The sequence below is a fragment of the Candoia aspera genome, chromosome 6 (genome assembly GCF_035149785.1).
Source record: "Candoia aspera isolate rCanAsp1 chromosome 6, rCanAsp1.hap2, whole genome shotgun sequence".
Lineage (NCBI taxonomy): Eukaryota > Metazoa > Chordata > Lepidosauria > Squamata > Boidae > Candoia > Candoia aspera.
In genome coordinates this window covers 49,897,270-49,913,536 of record NC_086158.1, presented here as the reverse complement: position 1 = coordinate 49,913,536, position 16,267 = coordinate 49,897,270, and the positions used below count along the sequence as shown (strand labels likewise).

The 16,267-nt window shown below is 37.7% G+C and overlaps 2 protein-coding genes across 4 annotated transcripts in view; one reads left to right on the top strand and one right to left on the bottom strand.

The window, feature by feature from the left end:
- Positions 1 to 9,290, bottom strand: part of PDCD11 (programmed cell death 11) — a 39,999-nt gene extending 30,709 nt beyond the window's left edge. For both annotated transcript variants that reach the window (XM_063307109.1, XM_063307110.1), the window contains exons 1-5: positions 9,219 to 9,290; positions 7,025 to 7,139; positions 3,022 to 3,153; positions 2,239 to 2,406; positions 1,642 to 1,803 (exon numbers count right to left, since the gene is read on the bottom strand). In XM_063307109.1, coding sequence (XP_063163179.1) covers positions 1,642 to 1,803; positions 2,239 to 2,406; positions 3,022 to 3,153; positions 7,025 to 7,129 — 567 coding nt within the window. In that variant the 5' untranslated portion in view covers positions 7,130 to 7,139; positions 9,219 to 9,290. The remainder of the gene's footprint in view (positions 1 to 1,641; positions 1,804 to 2,238; positions 2,407 to 3,021; positions 3,154 to 7,024; positions 7,140 to 9,218) is intronic.
- Positions 9,291 to 9,461: 171 nt separating this feature from the next.
- ATP5MK (ATP synthase membrane subunit k) lies at positions 9,462 to 15,754 on the top strand. 2 transcript variants are annotated; one of them, XM_063307118.1, is made up of 5 exons: positions 9,462 to 9,562; positions 9,998 to 10,067; positions 13,197 to 13,294; positions 13,373 to 13,459; positions 15,000 to 15,754. In XM_063307118.1, the coding sequence occupies exons 3-4, from the start codon at positions 13,208 to 13,210 to the stop codon at positions 13,457 to 13,459; spliced, it is 174 nt and encodes a 57-aa protein (XP_063163188.1). In that variant the 5' UTR covers positions 9,462 to 9,562; positions 9,998 to 10,067; positions 13,197 to 13,207; the 3' UTR covers positions 15,000 to 15,754. The 2 variants fall into 2 exon arrangements, with proteins under 2 accessions (XP_063163188.1, XP_063163189.1); XM_063307119.1 differs by having other exon boundaries at positions 9,998 to 10,074.
- The last annotated feature ends 513 nt before the right edge of the window (positions 15,755 to 16,267 follow it).

Sequence of the window (16,267 nt, the reverse complement as noted above, 5' to 3'; positions counted from 1 at the left end):
CTAGCCACAAATACCTATTTATATTTTAAGTTTGTATTTATAAAGGGTTATTCCCTGTCATGTTCAACTCCAGAGCTAGTCTTTTTTATCATAAATCGGGATGATATTATGATAAACTCGTATTTTTTTCAGAAGCCAGACAGACTTCCAACACAGTAGTGAGTGCAGCTACCCACCATTTTTATTTTCTAAGAATAGCTATGGAGAATATGTGGAAAGCAGAGGCATTCTTGCTAATAAAAATTATGCTAGAGGCCAGTGTTTTGCTGCATGTCTACTTATTTTTTAAAATAATGAAAGAACCTAAAAGGGTAAGGTCTAGTAGAGGAGAGAGCCATAAGTTAATTATGTGGCAGATCTCCAAGTAACATAGGATTCAACTTCAGCATTGGAGGAAAGAAAGAAAATATTTGTCTTGAACAATCAAGAAAAAACCAGCAAAATAATTAAAGTGCTTGACCAAGTTCAAATTTCTTCTCCTACATCCTCCCTTTGTCCAAAATCAATTAAACTTGTGGCAGAATACAAAGCAATCAGTTTCTCCCCAGATTTCAAGCACTGTGGCTAATCTGCCTTTGTATCAGCTTTCTTCATGATCTGTGCTGGCTGGAGATCACTGGAACCAACACATATGAAGAATACCAGATAGGGAAGGATGATAAAGACAACCAAACTTAGGTAGAGAAAGCCTTTCCCCAAATGGGAATACTAGAGCAAGGGAGGGTTTTTATTTTCATCACAGCTTTTAAATTGGGAATGCAGCATATGGATCACATACTCCCTTTTATAGCCCTCCCCACCCTGGCAATCTGCCTAAGACCTCCAGGATGGGAGGCCAAAAATTTTAGACCTCTTTTGGGATGGGAGGTTTCAGGAACCTGTTTTTTGTTGTTCCAAATTTTATTTTATTCTATAACAAGATTACAAAAGATAAACAAAATTACAAATTTCCCATCATGCTGATTCCTGCCCTCCTTTTTTGTATTTTTGAGGGAAAAATGAGTATTTTAAGCTTCTGCAAAGCTGAGGATATTCATGTTGCCCTTTAAATCCCCCAATCCACTAAAACATATGCACACAAAAACAGACTTCTCTCTTCCACTTGCTCTTTAATTTAAAATGTTTCAGCTGCACTACTATTCTATAAAAATGGCACCTAACTAATGAAAGAACTGCAGCTTATTGGGGAGAGGGGGGATTTTAGTTATTTTTCCCCAATATTAAAATAAAAGGTAAAATACTCAAGACAAATCCATTTTATAACAGCAGATACTCTAGCTGTCAAGAATCTGTCAGGTGGTTTCCCATGGAATCTATGCCTTAGATCTTATACCTAACACTTTTTTATTACCTCACCAACATGTCTGTATATTCCAGCATTTTAAATCACTATGTACTGTCTTTAATGCTGCTTCTCTGAATTTTCTTACAAAATTCTACAAATAAAAATGTAGTTTTGGAATTTGATTTCTTTTTAGCCGCCGTTGTTGTCTTTAGCTGCACTGCTGTAATTTGTAGTCGCTCTTTGTTTACCATTTAACAAAACGTTTTTATTTTTCTAACTGCCTCAAACAATTTTGAAGAAACAGTACATTTAATGAATACGTAAAATAAACTGAAGGAATTTCTTTAGTTTCATACCATGCCTGTTTTCAAAGCTGTAGGATTCAAAGCCTTGTTGACATCTTTTGGATTAATGGTTAACTGTATCCTCTGGTGCCCCACAATATTCTTCTCTGTGCCCACCACAGCACATCTCACTAACATTCCTGGAGGGAACAAGTCTGAGAGAGAATTCAGTTCCTGCAAAAAAAAATTCAAAGATTCAAGACCAAAATAATGAAAGATATTCAAACAGTGGCAAGGTATTTTCTACCAAACACTGTGTTTCATAGTAAACAATACAATGAAGTTTTTTTCCCCAGAATATGTTAAGTAAATTAAATGTATTTTGACATTGCTAGCAAATTGTGTTCCAGACTGGACTCACAGCAAATGTATCACAATTAAGATCAAGAATGGTACAGATATGCTAATGACAATGGCTGTTCTCAATTCTTTTGGCAAACAAACACCACTTCGTTAAAGTATTCAAGAAATGGATTTAGCAGATCCAAAGGTGGTTTGATTAAGAACTTTATCATATTCTACAACAAAAGATTCTGCAAAGCAAACAACAAGGCAAGTATGAAAGCCTGCTTTATGGATTTCATCAATCAATTCCACATCATGTCTTACCTCCACAGGTTCATCAGTGGCCACCTGCTCATTTAGCAGTTGATTATAGGCATCACATATGCACGTTATTTGTACAAACCCAGTAAGAGCATCTGGCAAGCTGATCACCAGATCAAATCGATTACTCTGTTTCACACATCCTAAGAGCAGTGTTCCCTCTGTAAGCGACTGTTAAAAACAAGCAAACACAAATAAGCAACTATCACAGGGATACTTTTACAGATGTTCTGCACACCAAGCTTCTGTTAGTACAGATAATGTATGAATTTAAGGAGATGCAAGAAAGCCCAAAATTCAGTTTTGGGGAAGGGAAACCACGTCACCATTTCAAGATCAAAGATCTATAACTTGTTTTATACCGAGGGCTGCATTTGTTCTTTGAGTGATGTGGAGCAGGCAATACTGAGAAAGTAGTGGAGTATTCGATTGCATTTGCATTAAAATGTAATTAAATATTGTTAATATGATTCTCCAATTACGCATTTAACAATTTTTCTTCTGGGTTTAGAGGACCACATTTGGGTCCAGGGCTTCAGACTGTACATAATCAAACTATGGCTGGATTCACATATCTCTCTTCTACCAACATGTGGTTTATCTGTGTCCTTAGTACCTTGTGCAAACCTAACCAACCAAGGTTCATTCAATATCATGCCATGTAAACTGGGCTTATGAATTATTTTATCATGGTGACTTATTATCTGCTAGATTCAATTTGGCTAGTGAAGTAGAATTGTATGTCATAGCATAACAGATAAATTACAGCGCAAATTCCCAACCAACCTCTGCTGTCAAAAGTTCAAATTCTTTAGCTCTGGTTTTTATAAGAGCTTTCTTTTCAGACTTGAGTTTTTTCGGCTCCTTTTGATCTTCATGTTTTTTCTTTCTTTTCCGAGTTACTTCTTCATGTTGAGTCTAAAATAGATTATATAAAAGAAATACAAAAGAAGTTGCTTCCCGAATTCTATAGAGGTTAGTAATTGGGAAAGAAAAGCCACCCATCAATGCAAGCTTCAGGAAACAAAATAGAAAAAAAGTTAAAAGATTATGGCTAGTTTGCACATAACTCTAACACACAGTTCAATATTATTAAAATGTGTTACTTGAGAGTTGGGCTTGAGTGATCTATTATCTTCTACATTGTAGGAGCAGAGCCATGTTAGGGTATAGTGGTGTTTCTCAACCTTGGCAACTTTAAGATGTGTAGACTTCAACTCCCAGGATTCCCCAGCCTGGGAGTTGAAGTCTACACCATGGGAACAGCCAGATTTCCAAAGACCTCTTTTACATTGTTGGGTGGGAGCCATACAAATATCTGGGGGAATATTGTTCCAGCAAGCAGGTGCTGTGACAGAGAAGGTAGGTTTTCTGGGTTTCAATAGATGACATTGTTTAATTGAAGGGACTGGAACATACCCACTCTGCCATGAACTATTCAATGAGCCCAAAACCAGAAAGCTTATTTTGATCTTGGTTCATTTCAATAAGGCATAGCTTAAGTAAACCAGTTTTACCTGATCTATACACAACAGTTAGCTTAACTAGGAAGTATACGCTGTAATAGACAGTGCAAAGATAAAAGCTTGTGGTACAGCATCTTTTTAACTGGCAGGTATTACAAGAATCACCCTGGAGCAACTGCTATCATCTGCACGATACGCCACGCCATTACTTAGGTTTAAAATTTCTTAAAATAGTATTTTATTTTGATTTATTTAGTATCTTTATTCTTAACTCATTTTAGATCCTATCATACTTATTGTTTTTCTGATAGAGATAGATAGAGAGAGAGAGAGAGAGAGAGAATGTATGTATATATACAGTTGTAATCAAAATTATTCAACCCCCATTGCAAACGAGGTTGTTTGTCAAAATGTACATACTTACAGCTGTTTGCAATGAACAAATCAAACAAAAGCAATTGAAATAGCTTAACACAACGAATGCTACAAGTGGTGTTCCCAAAGTCAACTGAAAATGCAACTTATCATGACTTCTCCAGTCTCAAAGTTATTCAACCCCCTGAATAGAATCCGTCACAACAGCACACATACAGTATGCAAAACAAGGGTTGTCTCAAGCACACCTGATGCAACTGATCAAGGGTTTCATTAGTTGCACCAGGTGTGCTTGAGCTGGAACACACGAAATACCTGAACTAGCTAAGGGTTTGTTGAATGTCACGTTTGACTGCATGTTAGAAATACAGTATGGCTAAGTCAAAAGAATGGTCCAAAAAGGTAAGAGAAGAGATCATCGCCCTTCACAAACAAGGAACAAGATACAAAAAAATAGTGAAGGCACTGAATGTTCCTAGAGACACTGCTGGAAGCATAGTTTGCAAGTTCAAAGTTAAAGGAACAGTGGTTACACTACCTGGACGGGGCAGAAAAAGGAAGCTGTCAATGGCTGCAACCAGATTTCTGAGAAGGCAGGTGGAGAGAAACCCTCGAGTGACTGCAAAAGACCTGCAGCAAGACTTGGTGACAACAGGCACTGAGGTTTTAGTGAGCACAGTAAGGCGCATACTAAACACAGAAGGTTCCCATGCCAGAACTCCAAGACATACACCACTACTGACCCAAAAGCACAAGAAAAGTCGGCTCCAATATGCTCAAAATAATATAAATAAGCCACAGAAGTTTTGGGATTCTGTTCTGTGAAGCAATGAAACAAAACTGGAACCTCTTCGCCTGATGGATCAGCGGTATGTCTGGAGGAAGAAGAATGAAGCATATGCTGAAAAGAACACTCTGCCTACAGTTAAGCATGGTGGTGGCTCAGTGATGCTCTAGGGCTGCTTTGCATCCTCTGGCACTGGAAACCTGCAGTATGTGGACAGCAAGATGGATTCATTGAAGTATCAGGAAATCCTAGGAGAAAACGTCATGCTGTCTGTAAGGAAGCTAAAGCTTGGGCGTCATTGGACCTTCCAACAGGACAATGATCCCAAGCATACCTCAAATTCCACTAAGGCTTGGATGCAGAAGTAGTCCTGGAAGATTCTACAGTGGCCATCACAGGCACCTGACTTGAACCCCATAGAAAATCTCTGGTGGGATTTGAAGAAGGAGGTTGCAGCACACAAACCCAAGAATATTACTGAACTGGAGGCCATTGCTCATGAGGAATGGGCTAAGATTCCTCAGGAACGCTGCCAGAAGCTGGTGTCTGGCTATGCATCTCGTTTGCAGCAGGTCATCACAGCAAAAGGATGCTCTACTAAGTACTGAAGATGCTTGCCATGAAGGGGTTGAATAATTTTGAGACTGGAGAAGTCATGATAAGTTGCATTTTCAGTTGACTTTGGGGATACCACTCGAAGCATTCGTTGTGTTGAGCTATTTCAATTGCTTTTGTTTGATTTGTTCATTGCAAACATCTGAAAGTCTGTACATTTTGACAATCAACTTCATTTGCAATGGGGGTTGAATAATGTTGATTACAACTGTGTGTGTGTGTGTATAAATGTAAGATTATTACTACTAGATATTTTGAGTGTATCTGGCCTTAGGGCTGTAATAAACTTGATTTGATTTAAACTGGTAGGTATTACAGGAATCATCCTGGAGTGACTGCAGATGATATATGGCCAAATAACATGGCAATCTCCTTTGTATAAAAGTAATTTGTTTATATAAAATGTTATATCCCATCCCTTTAGGACACACATACCATTTAAGATGACAAAGAACAGTTACAACCATTACAAAATTAAGATCAAATGCAGGAGAAACAAAAATACAAAGTTAAATAATAAAAACAGACAAATGTTTTAAAATTATCTTGGGGGTCAAAGTGTCTGTTGGACCTGTGAATTAGTTTAGTAAATTTTCATTTCAGCCATAGTCTTCAATGGTACACTTATGTGTAAGTAGTTTGAGGACTAACCTTTTGAAAATTGCTTGTTATTAATTAGAAAAAATCAACCATGAATAAATACAATGAAATATTGTAACAGTCTGTCTCTAGTTTCCTTCATCTGATTGTATGTAATCAGAACCAAACTTTATCAGGAGATTCAACACTTAAGTCTAAACAATCATTTATCCAAACACATTTCCTTGCCCAGTTTCAGCTTGTCTGACACCTTGGGAGAACCTGCTCATGATCCCTCACCTTTATGAGGAAATGAGGTGGAGGCTGATATATCCAATGTTTCTGTGGATGCAGCTACTCTTTGGAACCCCATTCTCCCAGAAATCTGATCTGCCCCCCATTCTATTAGCTTTCTGCAAACTATTACAAACTCTAGTTACTTCAGAGAGCCTTTGGGAAGATTAGTTAATGAAAGATACCAGCAGATTGACTGATTATAGTGTGATTATTTGTTTTTATATAATTTTAATGTATTTCTGCTGATGTATGTGAAGCTTCAAGAGTCTCTGTAATAGTGCCAGAGTACAAAATTAATAAATAAACAAATAAACCACTAAAGTTTCATACTAAGATAAAGATTTAAGCTCAATGGAAAAATTAACTGTATATATACACAGACATATATATTTCTGTCCCACCTTCATTTTGAAAGTGTTCCCATATTAACTAGCAATTCACAATAAACTTTTCCTATAAACAATGTCAATTCAAACATTTGGAGCCATACTTCATGGAAAATATATGCACTGTATGCAGACCCAAAAACAATTTTTTGCATCTCAAATTTAAAAGGTCACATATAAGAAATCCAGGAAATTAGACAATTGGTATCAGTCACAAAATTAGTTACACGTATCAACAGTCTGAGCCAATAGAAGATAGGTTCAGATGTTCAAAATTTGCATACCTTGAATAAATTATCTTGGTCTACTATTGGTTGTCTGACTGCTTTTTCTTCCTGTCCTTTCTTCTGTGTACCGCCTCTTGGGAAATTCTCTTCTATAGATGACATGGTCGTCTTTCTATATGAAAGGAAACTAAACTATTAGAATTTATAAATCACTCATCAGGACAAAATCATACAACATAAACATCCTTTCATTTTAGGAATGAGATGACACAGATATTAAATCATAAGCATGTAAGACATTTGACTCATTTTTGAAAATGTTAGCTCTCTGGCCATTCTAACAGTCACCTAAAATTGGAACCATCCAGATATATATTTGATCCACATATCATACACAGCCATGGAGTTCAAAACACCTAAAAGACATGAAATAAGGGAAGGCCAATGTATTCTGGGACATTGATCAAGAGACAATTCTTGGTCAATAACTAAGTTCAGGTAGGTTGGACCAGAGGAACCATAGACATTTTCTTTTAATTAACTACATACTGAAAGGATAAATATATTCTAGAACTGAAATGGTTTAACAGTAGTTCCCTATTTTCAGTAAGCTGTAGTTCCACAATGGCTAGTTGAGTGTCAGGACTGACAGAGGATTATCTATGACTCATTAAGCTAAAACTTTTCAATTTGTAAAACAGTGACAACTGCACAACTATTTATGATCAGCTATTGAATTCATATTGAAAAAGTAAAGATGAGCTTTTCTTAGGAAAAATCTCTTGGGAATTCTTAAGGTTTAATCTAGATTCTGAAAATCCCTTGCACTGCATCATAGTGTGCCTATTACTATTACCTATAGAAATAATTCTTATAGTTCAGTAAAAATAAAATTGAATTTGCAAGAGGGAAGGAAAGTAACAGTCATGTGTCTTTGCTATGTGTCTGCTTCAAAAGAATTATTTGAACCTCAGCTTGCCTCTCAAACATTTAACAAGCCATTTTTTATATCTTATTATCAGCATAAAATTGCCATACAAACTGTTGCTTCTAATATTAACAAAATTTACTTTAGTTTGTTAATACTTCCTAACATTAACTATCATTGTTATTATTTTCTGGCACAGAACTGTGTCCAATCCAAAGCAACCCACAGCAAGCATTGATTCCATGATTTAAAAAAAAAATTAAAAATGAATAAGAAAACAGGATGCTTTTTTCACCATATTACAGTTCACGTTGAGCAAATAAAATGCACTTTGCTTATAAAACAAGCATTCTGCAAAATGCTTTTCTCCCTTCCTCATAAAAAGGTATGATTAGTTCACTGTTTGGAATGGCCTATGAGGTACATACTTAGTCCTTATTGAGTGCTACATATATTACCTATTAGCATCACAGAAGCAGAACACGTGGTAAAGTCTGGCACAGAGTAAATTGTTAGGTCGGATACAATTCAACCTTATGTAGTCACTCTCCTGCACAAGATAGCAGGATTTTAAGAGTCCCAATCTTTTTTGTAAGGTACAGACTTCAACCTTTTACTCATTTCTTTATGAATAATCTATTATTGATTCTTATACGGTTAGAAAGCTTCCTTGCTCAACTAAGACTCCAGACCTTCAATAGCTGTGTAACAGGCGGGAACTGATACAATTGCTCTTCCAGAAAAAATACTTATATACTGATTTCTAGCCATTGCACAATTTAAAAGGGTTAGAATTTTAAAAGGTGATCTGCAAGCATTTGAAACCATTATTCCAGCCATGGTGGGGTTGAAGGCAGTTTCTTTTGTGCATAAGATTTTTTTATGCAGTTACCAAAGTAAAGGGTTGAAATAGGAGGATAATCAGGAGCCACAATGAACGGCTGCAGTAAATAATGGGGACACCAAAAGGGTATCTTCACAATAAGCAGATCTTAAAGCAGGAATGGGTAACATCACTTCACCTTAGATTACTAGAGAAACATAAACAGAAACATTTTATAAACATAAAATCACATTCCCCCAGTTATGCATATAAGGCACTCTGCGGAAACTAAAAAAGATGCTGGGAAACATAGTTATTTCAGGGGACACTATAAATCCACTCTGCAACTCTTGTTGTCTACACAAGTTCAACACGTGAAACGCACGTTGCTTTTTTCCTCCATTCCCAGTTCAGTAAGCCTTCACTCTCTACGTCCCACTCCATTTCTTCTTCTTTTCCCCACCTTTTCCAAATAACCCATCTTAATTCCTCACACTTACTTTAACGCATCAATCGCACGCTTGAAGAAAAGACACAATTTGTTCCTTGACCCGGAATGTAAAACGATGCCGGAAAAGGGTAAAGGGAAGTGCAGCTGATTACCAAGCAACCATAGAGCAACGGCACAGATCGCCGTCACAAAAGGTAGGAACTGGTAATTTGACGAGCATATTCATCAACCAATAAAAAACAGCTTTTGGGTACAGTTCCGGTTTAGATGAACAAACTCGCTCCCTAGCGTATCAAAGATAGATGGGAAGGTTGGTTAATTGAATGACGCCATTTTGTATGTGAAGGGCATTGAGCCGTTGATACCGGGAGAAAGGAGTGGATAGAAAACGCGGTGGGTGCCTCCTTGTCTTGTTATTGGTACTTTTTGTAAAAGGGAGTAATATTTCTCAGCATGCTTTGAAGTAAGTTAAATTTTTTCCATTGTAATATATGAATAGCTCATGAATACCATTTTTCTGCGTGGTTTAAAAGTTCTGTGATTTAAACAATTATTTGAAAGATTGTGCATGCTTCTGCAAACGTAGTAATTTTTATAGCGTCCTTCTCAACCAGAGCCTTCCAGTTATTTTGAATTACAGCTCATATAATTACTGTATCAGGCAACACGACAGAAGCTTGAACTTAAGGGAATTAAGGTCCAACACATTGAAGGGCACCAGGAGGGCAAAAGCTGGCTGATTGGTAAAAAATATTGATTCAGTTTATGTTTGTGCAGTGCTGTATGTCTTGTATCTGTAAGAGGTGAGCCATCTCCTTCATATTTCAGATTTCCTGTTCTTAAGTGGATACATATTCAGGTGGAAAAGGAATCTACCTGTGCTCATCTAGTTAGAAAGGTACTTGGTAAGTTGTTTTTGTATAACAGATTACTTAGCTTTAACTGTTGTATTGGATTGATTGAATTATTCTTCCCCCACCCCTGTATTCTGTGTTTCAAATCCTAAAGGGATGGATCTAGCAATTTGTGTATCTCCAGACATTTCTATTCACTGCAATCTGGTACAGATGTTTTGAATGCTATGACTTTTTTTTGCCCCATATCTGGGGAGATGAAGAATCGTCATAAACTAAAACATTCATAATTTTGTAAAATGTTAACTGACCCTTAAAAAATTATTATCCCAATAGGATGTTTGCTTTCTAAAAAAACTGTCAACACAGTTGATCTTGCTTTTTATGTTACTGGCTAACCAAAGTTGGAGCTCTAAGAAATACCCACTACATCCTCCTATGCCACAATCAACACAACCCCACATCCCAGCAACAAGTACAAGCAGAACATTATCTTGTTCCCTATTATGTACTGTAGCCCCCTCTCCTAGTTGCATGCAACTTCCCTTTTTATTTTTATTTTTACTGGAGGTGTAGTAAGCCTGGGAGAAGATGAAGCTAGGCAATAGTATCTCAATTCTCACCAAGTTGCTTTTGATGGTACTGGGGAACAGATTGGTCCACTGCAAAAAAACACTGCAGGAGAGGTTAGAGGTCTTGATCATGTGCGCTGTCTTGTCTAGCACTAACAACTTGATGAAGGCTTCCAGTGGGAGGACTAACAATTCTCTGATGGAGAAAAAGTGGCTGAGCTTCAACTGTAGAGGATCCTTTAAGAAACATTATCTGGACATATTTCAGTCTGATTTTAGGTCCACATTCAGCATAGAGATGGCATTGATTTATGAATTCTGGTCCTGCTTGATCTCTCAGTTGCTTTCAGGACCATCAATCACAGTATTCTTTGGTGTCATCTCCAAGGTTTGGGGGAAGGCTCCAGTCTGCAGGGTGAGTGATCGTGCCCTAGGCTCTTTAATTGGTGAAGGGGTGCTGCAGGGCGCGATTCTCTCCCCAGTCCTATTCAACATTTATGTGAAGTGGCTGGTTGAGATCTTTCATCAGGTCGCTGATGATATACATCTCAACCCCTGGTCAAATAAGTGATGCTGTCAAGACTCAATCCCAGCAAGACAGAGTGTCATTGGGTTCCAAGACCTATCAATCTCAATGAGATTCCATTGTTAACTCTGAACAGGTAGAACTGATTCACAGTTTAGAGATCCCCTTGAACTCAAAGCTCCTGCCCAAGGAGCAGGTGGCAGTTGTAGCCAAGAGGATCTTTGTACAGCTTCATCTTGTGTCTCAGTTGTACTCTTTCTTGGAATGAAATGTATTACTGTTACTTATGCCTTAGTCACCCTCAACTGGACTATTGCAATGAGCTCTGTATGAGAATTTGCAACCTGCAGTGGTTGGGTAGTGATTGGCACCTCCAGGCACACACACACTTCTCTTCCAAGAGCTACATTGGATACCTGTTGATTTCTGGGTGTAATTCAAGGTGCTGGTCACTTTGCAGATTTTCATATTTTGGGGCCCAGTTATCTGGAACAGCTTTCTCCCAGTAACATCTGTCCACCTGATAGGATCCAATAGGGCAGGTGATTTATGTGTCCCCTTAATTACAGATTTGTTACCTTCAGGGACTTGTCAGCATGCCTTCTCAGTGGCTGCCCACCCCCCGGAATAGCATTCCTGCTGTGTTGATTGGCCACTTTCCACCTGGCTAGATTTTTTTGTTTTTTTTACTGATAACTAGTAAAAACCTGGTTGTTTCATCAGCCGGAGGAGTTTGATTATTTAATTCATGAGATTTGTCCTAACAGCCAGGAACCACGCTGAGACAAGGAATAGGTCTCTAGTACTTTATTACTGCTACATTAGACAGAAAATCCTAACAAACTGAAGAAGCGTGGGAAAAACCCAGACAGATAAACCCCAAAGGTTAAGGCGGGTCTGATCTGTGTCTCTTTGAATGGCTGCTTAACTCCTCAGTACTACGCATGCATTTTCCCCCCTGGATAGAGGCCCCCTCCTGCTCACCATCAGTACTCATGACAGATTGTATCTTTTATTAAGCATGGCTAACTAGAAGCCTGGTCTAAATTTTTAAAAGCATTATTCTTAAATTTAGTTCATCTTCATAATTTTTGAATATTTAAATATCTAAAGGGTATTTCATTACTGTAGTAGACAGAGCATGTAATTCATTCATTCATTCAATGTTGCTCTGCCCCTTAATGACTCAGGGCATCCTACAGGAATAAAATTAAAATGAAAAATATAATTAAAACTTTGAAACAATGTACTTTAAAACAATTAAAATATTGAAGACCTAAGTTAATAAGTATGTTTTGAACCCCTCCTGTACTGTAATAAGGATAGGGATTGCTTCAACTTCGAAAGTGGGATCTTCAAGAGGTGCTGTGCATTCTGCTGCACTCTGTGCTGGTGTAACTTTCAAATTATCTTGAAAGGCTGCTGCCCCAAGGGACACATTGCAGTAATCCAACCTTGAGGTTTACTGGTACATCAGATACTGAAGCCAGGTCTCTTTCTTCCTGGTATGAAAGCAGTTGATTTATCAGCCAAAACTGATAAAAATCTCTCTTTCCTACTGGTGTCAGTGTTATTCTGCACCAGGGTTGGATCTAGGAGGACCCAAACCTGATCCTCAAGGAAGAGTGCAACCCTGTCCAAAACATGTATTACTGGAATCAGTAATAGTTCTACCAGTTAAATTTAATTTGTTCTTTGCATACCTGCTTCAGTCCTGGGCTAAATATGCACGGGCTCTCCTTATCAGGTTTCAGGTGCAGTACAAGCTGCAAGTAAAGCTGCTCTGTAGATGCTAGTTTGTTTGTTTGTTTGTTTATATTTTGAATTTTGTCACCACCCATCTTATTCAAAGAGTGACTCTGGGCGGTTTACAATAAAACTAAAATAAATACAGGTTAAAATACAATAAAAACAGTATTCTTAACAATATAAATATAAAATAAATATAAAAGTTGTTATTTGTTTACTAGTTACTAGTGATTTTGTTATGTATTAGAAATGCCTCAGATTCAGAGGTATATAAAGGAACAAAATTGTTTTAAATTGAAATTAAGATTAATTTCTGTTGCATCTAGGCCAAGCAATAATGGCAGGACATGATTCTGGAACACAACACCAATTTACAGGATTTAAGAAATACTTCAATAGCTATACATTAGTAGGCAGAAGAAATGTAAGTATCCACCATTATAACTTTACAGTATCCCTTTGAAATTTTGGCTGATCTGACCTGTACGTATTCTGTTTTTAGTATGTGCTACTTACATATGGAAGCATTCTAATGATCATCCTGGGATTTAAAATGAGGAAACCTAAGAAGGAAGTTTCACAAAAATAAGTAAGTGTGAATAAACAGTAATCTAGGTCTAGCAACACTGGACCTTAATATCTCTAAAATATATCCAATGCAGCCTTTCCTAGTTTTCTAGTTACAGAAATTTATGGAGCTCACCTAAGAAAAGGGTTTAATTACAAGTAGTCCTTGTTTAGCAACCACAATTGGGACCGGCAACTTGGTTGCTAAGTGATGTGGTCACAAAGTAGAAAATCATGTGACCACAACTGTGCTTACAGTTTTACTTTAGCTTTCCTTTGCTTTACTGCATCATAAGGATACAACCCCAAATGGCCGAGTGAGCCCAGTGATGGGGAAGGTTTCTGGAACTCGACTCACAAGGAAGTCGGGTAAAAGGGCAAATCTTGTAGCCCTTTTCCCTCACTCCCCTGCCCTTTGGATTGCTCACCCTGGAGCTGGAATAATTAGCAAGGGAATTGATGTTAGTATTTGCATTCATTGGAGAGGAAGGGATTTCAAGTGAGTAAGTAGGCACACAATGGGGAATACACATTGAAAGGAATGCATTGGCACCAGCTGTTTGCCTAGCATGCTCTGGCTCTGAGCCCCCAGCTACTTAGGAAGCAAACCAAAGCCAAAGATGTGAAACTAACTAAAGTCTTGTCAGTTACAGGCAGTCACAGAACTAAGCTTGTTTACCTGTGATTAGCACTTTTTAGGAACATGCTGTGCTGCAGAGAAAAGCAGCTCAGGAAGAGATTGCTTGTTTAGGCAATCTCTCCTCTGTGGGGAGGAGAAAAAAGAAGAAAAATGGGTTAGGCACAGGACAATGCATACTAACCGACTGTAATGGCAAACATGTGACAGAGACACTGTGAAGGTCATAAACGGCTTTGGTCACAGAGTTACTTTTTCATCACTATTGTAGCTTCAAACGGTCCCTGCCCAAGGCAGTCACTAAGCAAAGTCTACCTATATTAGTTATTTCTAGTAAATATATTGAGGCTTACCCTACTTTGTTTTCGATCTGGTAATATATAGTCACTTACTTTGAATTTTGCAGTTCCTCACTTAATGAAGAACTTTTCTGTCACTTCTGATATCCACCAGTGAGCATATTTTTATTTCTATCTAGTGTCTACAGGTAGTCCTCGCTTAGCAACCACAATTGGGACTGGCAACTCAGTCACTAAGCACTGTGGTCGCTAAGCAGAAAATCACGTGGCTGTGATGGGCTTACAACCTTACTTCTAATTTGGTAACTAAGTGAAGCCCTGCATTCACTAAGCAAAACATGTGACTGCGAGTTACAATTTTACTTACGCATTCTCTATTAACTGCTTGTCACAAGCCAATTGCAAAGCACACGAATGGCAATCGGATGACCACAGGACACTGTGACAGTCATAAAAGCAAGGATTGGTCAAAAAACTTTTTTTTTACAGTCATAACTTTGAACAGTTGTTAAATGAGGACTACCTGTACACCTCTTACCTCATTTCATAAGGGAGAATTGGGTCTTAAATAGAAGTTATGCTAGATGATGTGTTGACTGAAGTGTTTTGTTTGTTTTTTTGGACAGGTTCTTGTTGGACCTTCTCTGTTGTATTGCTGTCTATGAGTTGCAGAAGCTGATGCATAGTTCAGTAAATCATGAAAAATGACTAAATTTGCCTTTAGTATCAATCAATGAGTGAAAACTCTCCAAATTCCTGGTGTATATTATTAAGAAGTCCTCTCAATCTGTATTTGCCCATAAATGAGGGTACAATTTTAAGCACTGCAGTAAACCATCTGCTCCAGAATAAAAAACTGGCTCTTGTTAACATGAAAGCAAGATCACATCTATGCCTTAACAGTTTTGAGCAATGATTTATTTCACTGAAAGTATTGTCAGCTATTCTGCCTTTCTAAACAAACAGAACAGTCAAGGCAGCCACTAAATATAGACAGAAAATAAGCTAAAATAGCACAATTAAAATAAAACAAAGAATTCCTTTAGGAATGCCTGCTTAAAAAGATGTGTCTTAAGGTTTTTTTTTCTGAAGATCCTAGTATATGGACAAATTTATAATGAGAACGATAATCTGTTAGATGGTAGACTATACGCCTTTTAGGGCTTGAAATGTTAAAATAGTAACTTTTGGCCTGTGAGGTTTTGTGTGTATCTGTGTGTACACATACTGTACATACACATGCCCTACTGCTTTTTCCATCCACCATACCCTGTGGACAGACTTTTCTACAAGTGAAGGGAGATATCAAAAACAAAGCAAATGTTAAGAAAATACAATTCTGTAGATCTTTTCTGTACTAATAAAAATGGGATTTGTAGTACCTGCTTTTTCCAGTTAACCTTGCTATATAATTTGAAGTGTGGAATTTTAATAGATTGCCAAATAGATTAAAAGTTGATCAAAAAGTGATACCCAATGTCTGTCCCAAATAAAGGTCATCAAATCCATAAATGCCCATAGAAGGCGGCACAACTATCCAACCTTGGCTGTTCTAGAAAGCTAAGCAGGTTCAGACTTGGTTAGTACTAGTATTATTATTATATTTCTATCCTATCTTTCCATCTGTTTGCCAACTCAAGGCAGCAAACATGCCTAATACTCCTGCCTCCTGTTTTCCCCACAACAACAAACCTGTGAAGTGGGTTGGGCTGAGAGAGGGCAACTGGCCCGAAGTCATCCAGCCGGCTTCATTATTCTAACAACCTGGAATGTAGCTGCAGGAATATAGTTTACCCTGTAGTCCTGGCTTGTTTTAGGGGAACAAGTTAACTAGTCACAGCAAACATTCTTTAAAAGCATAAAGCTTCCCTAAAACAAGGAATCTGTTCACAGA

What these genes read in the sequence shown, in the direction of transcription:
- ATP5MK (XM_063307118.1), top strand. Translation starts at nt 13,208, where the DNA reads ATGGCAGGACATGATTCTGGAACACAACACCAATTTACAGGATTTAAG. An exon ending in CATTAGTAGGCAGAAGAAAT is followed by an intron (nt 13,295 to 13,372) that starts GTAAGTATCCAC and finishes TTCTGTTTTTAG; the next exon opens with TATGTGCTACTTACATATGG.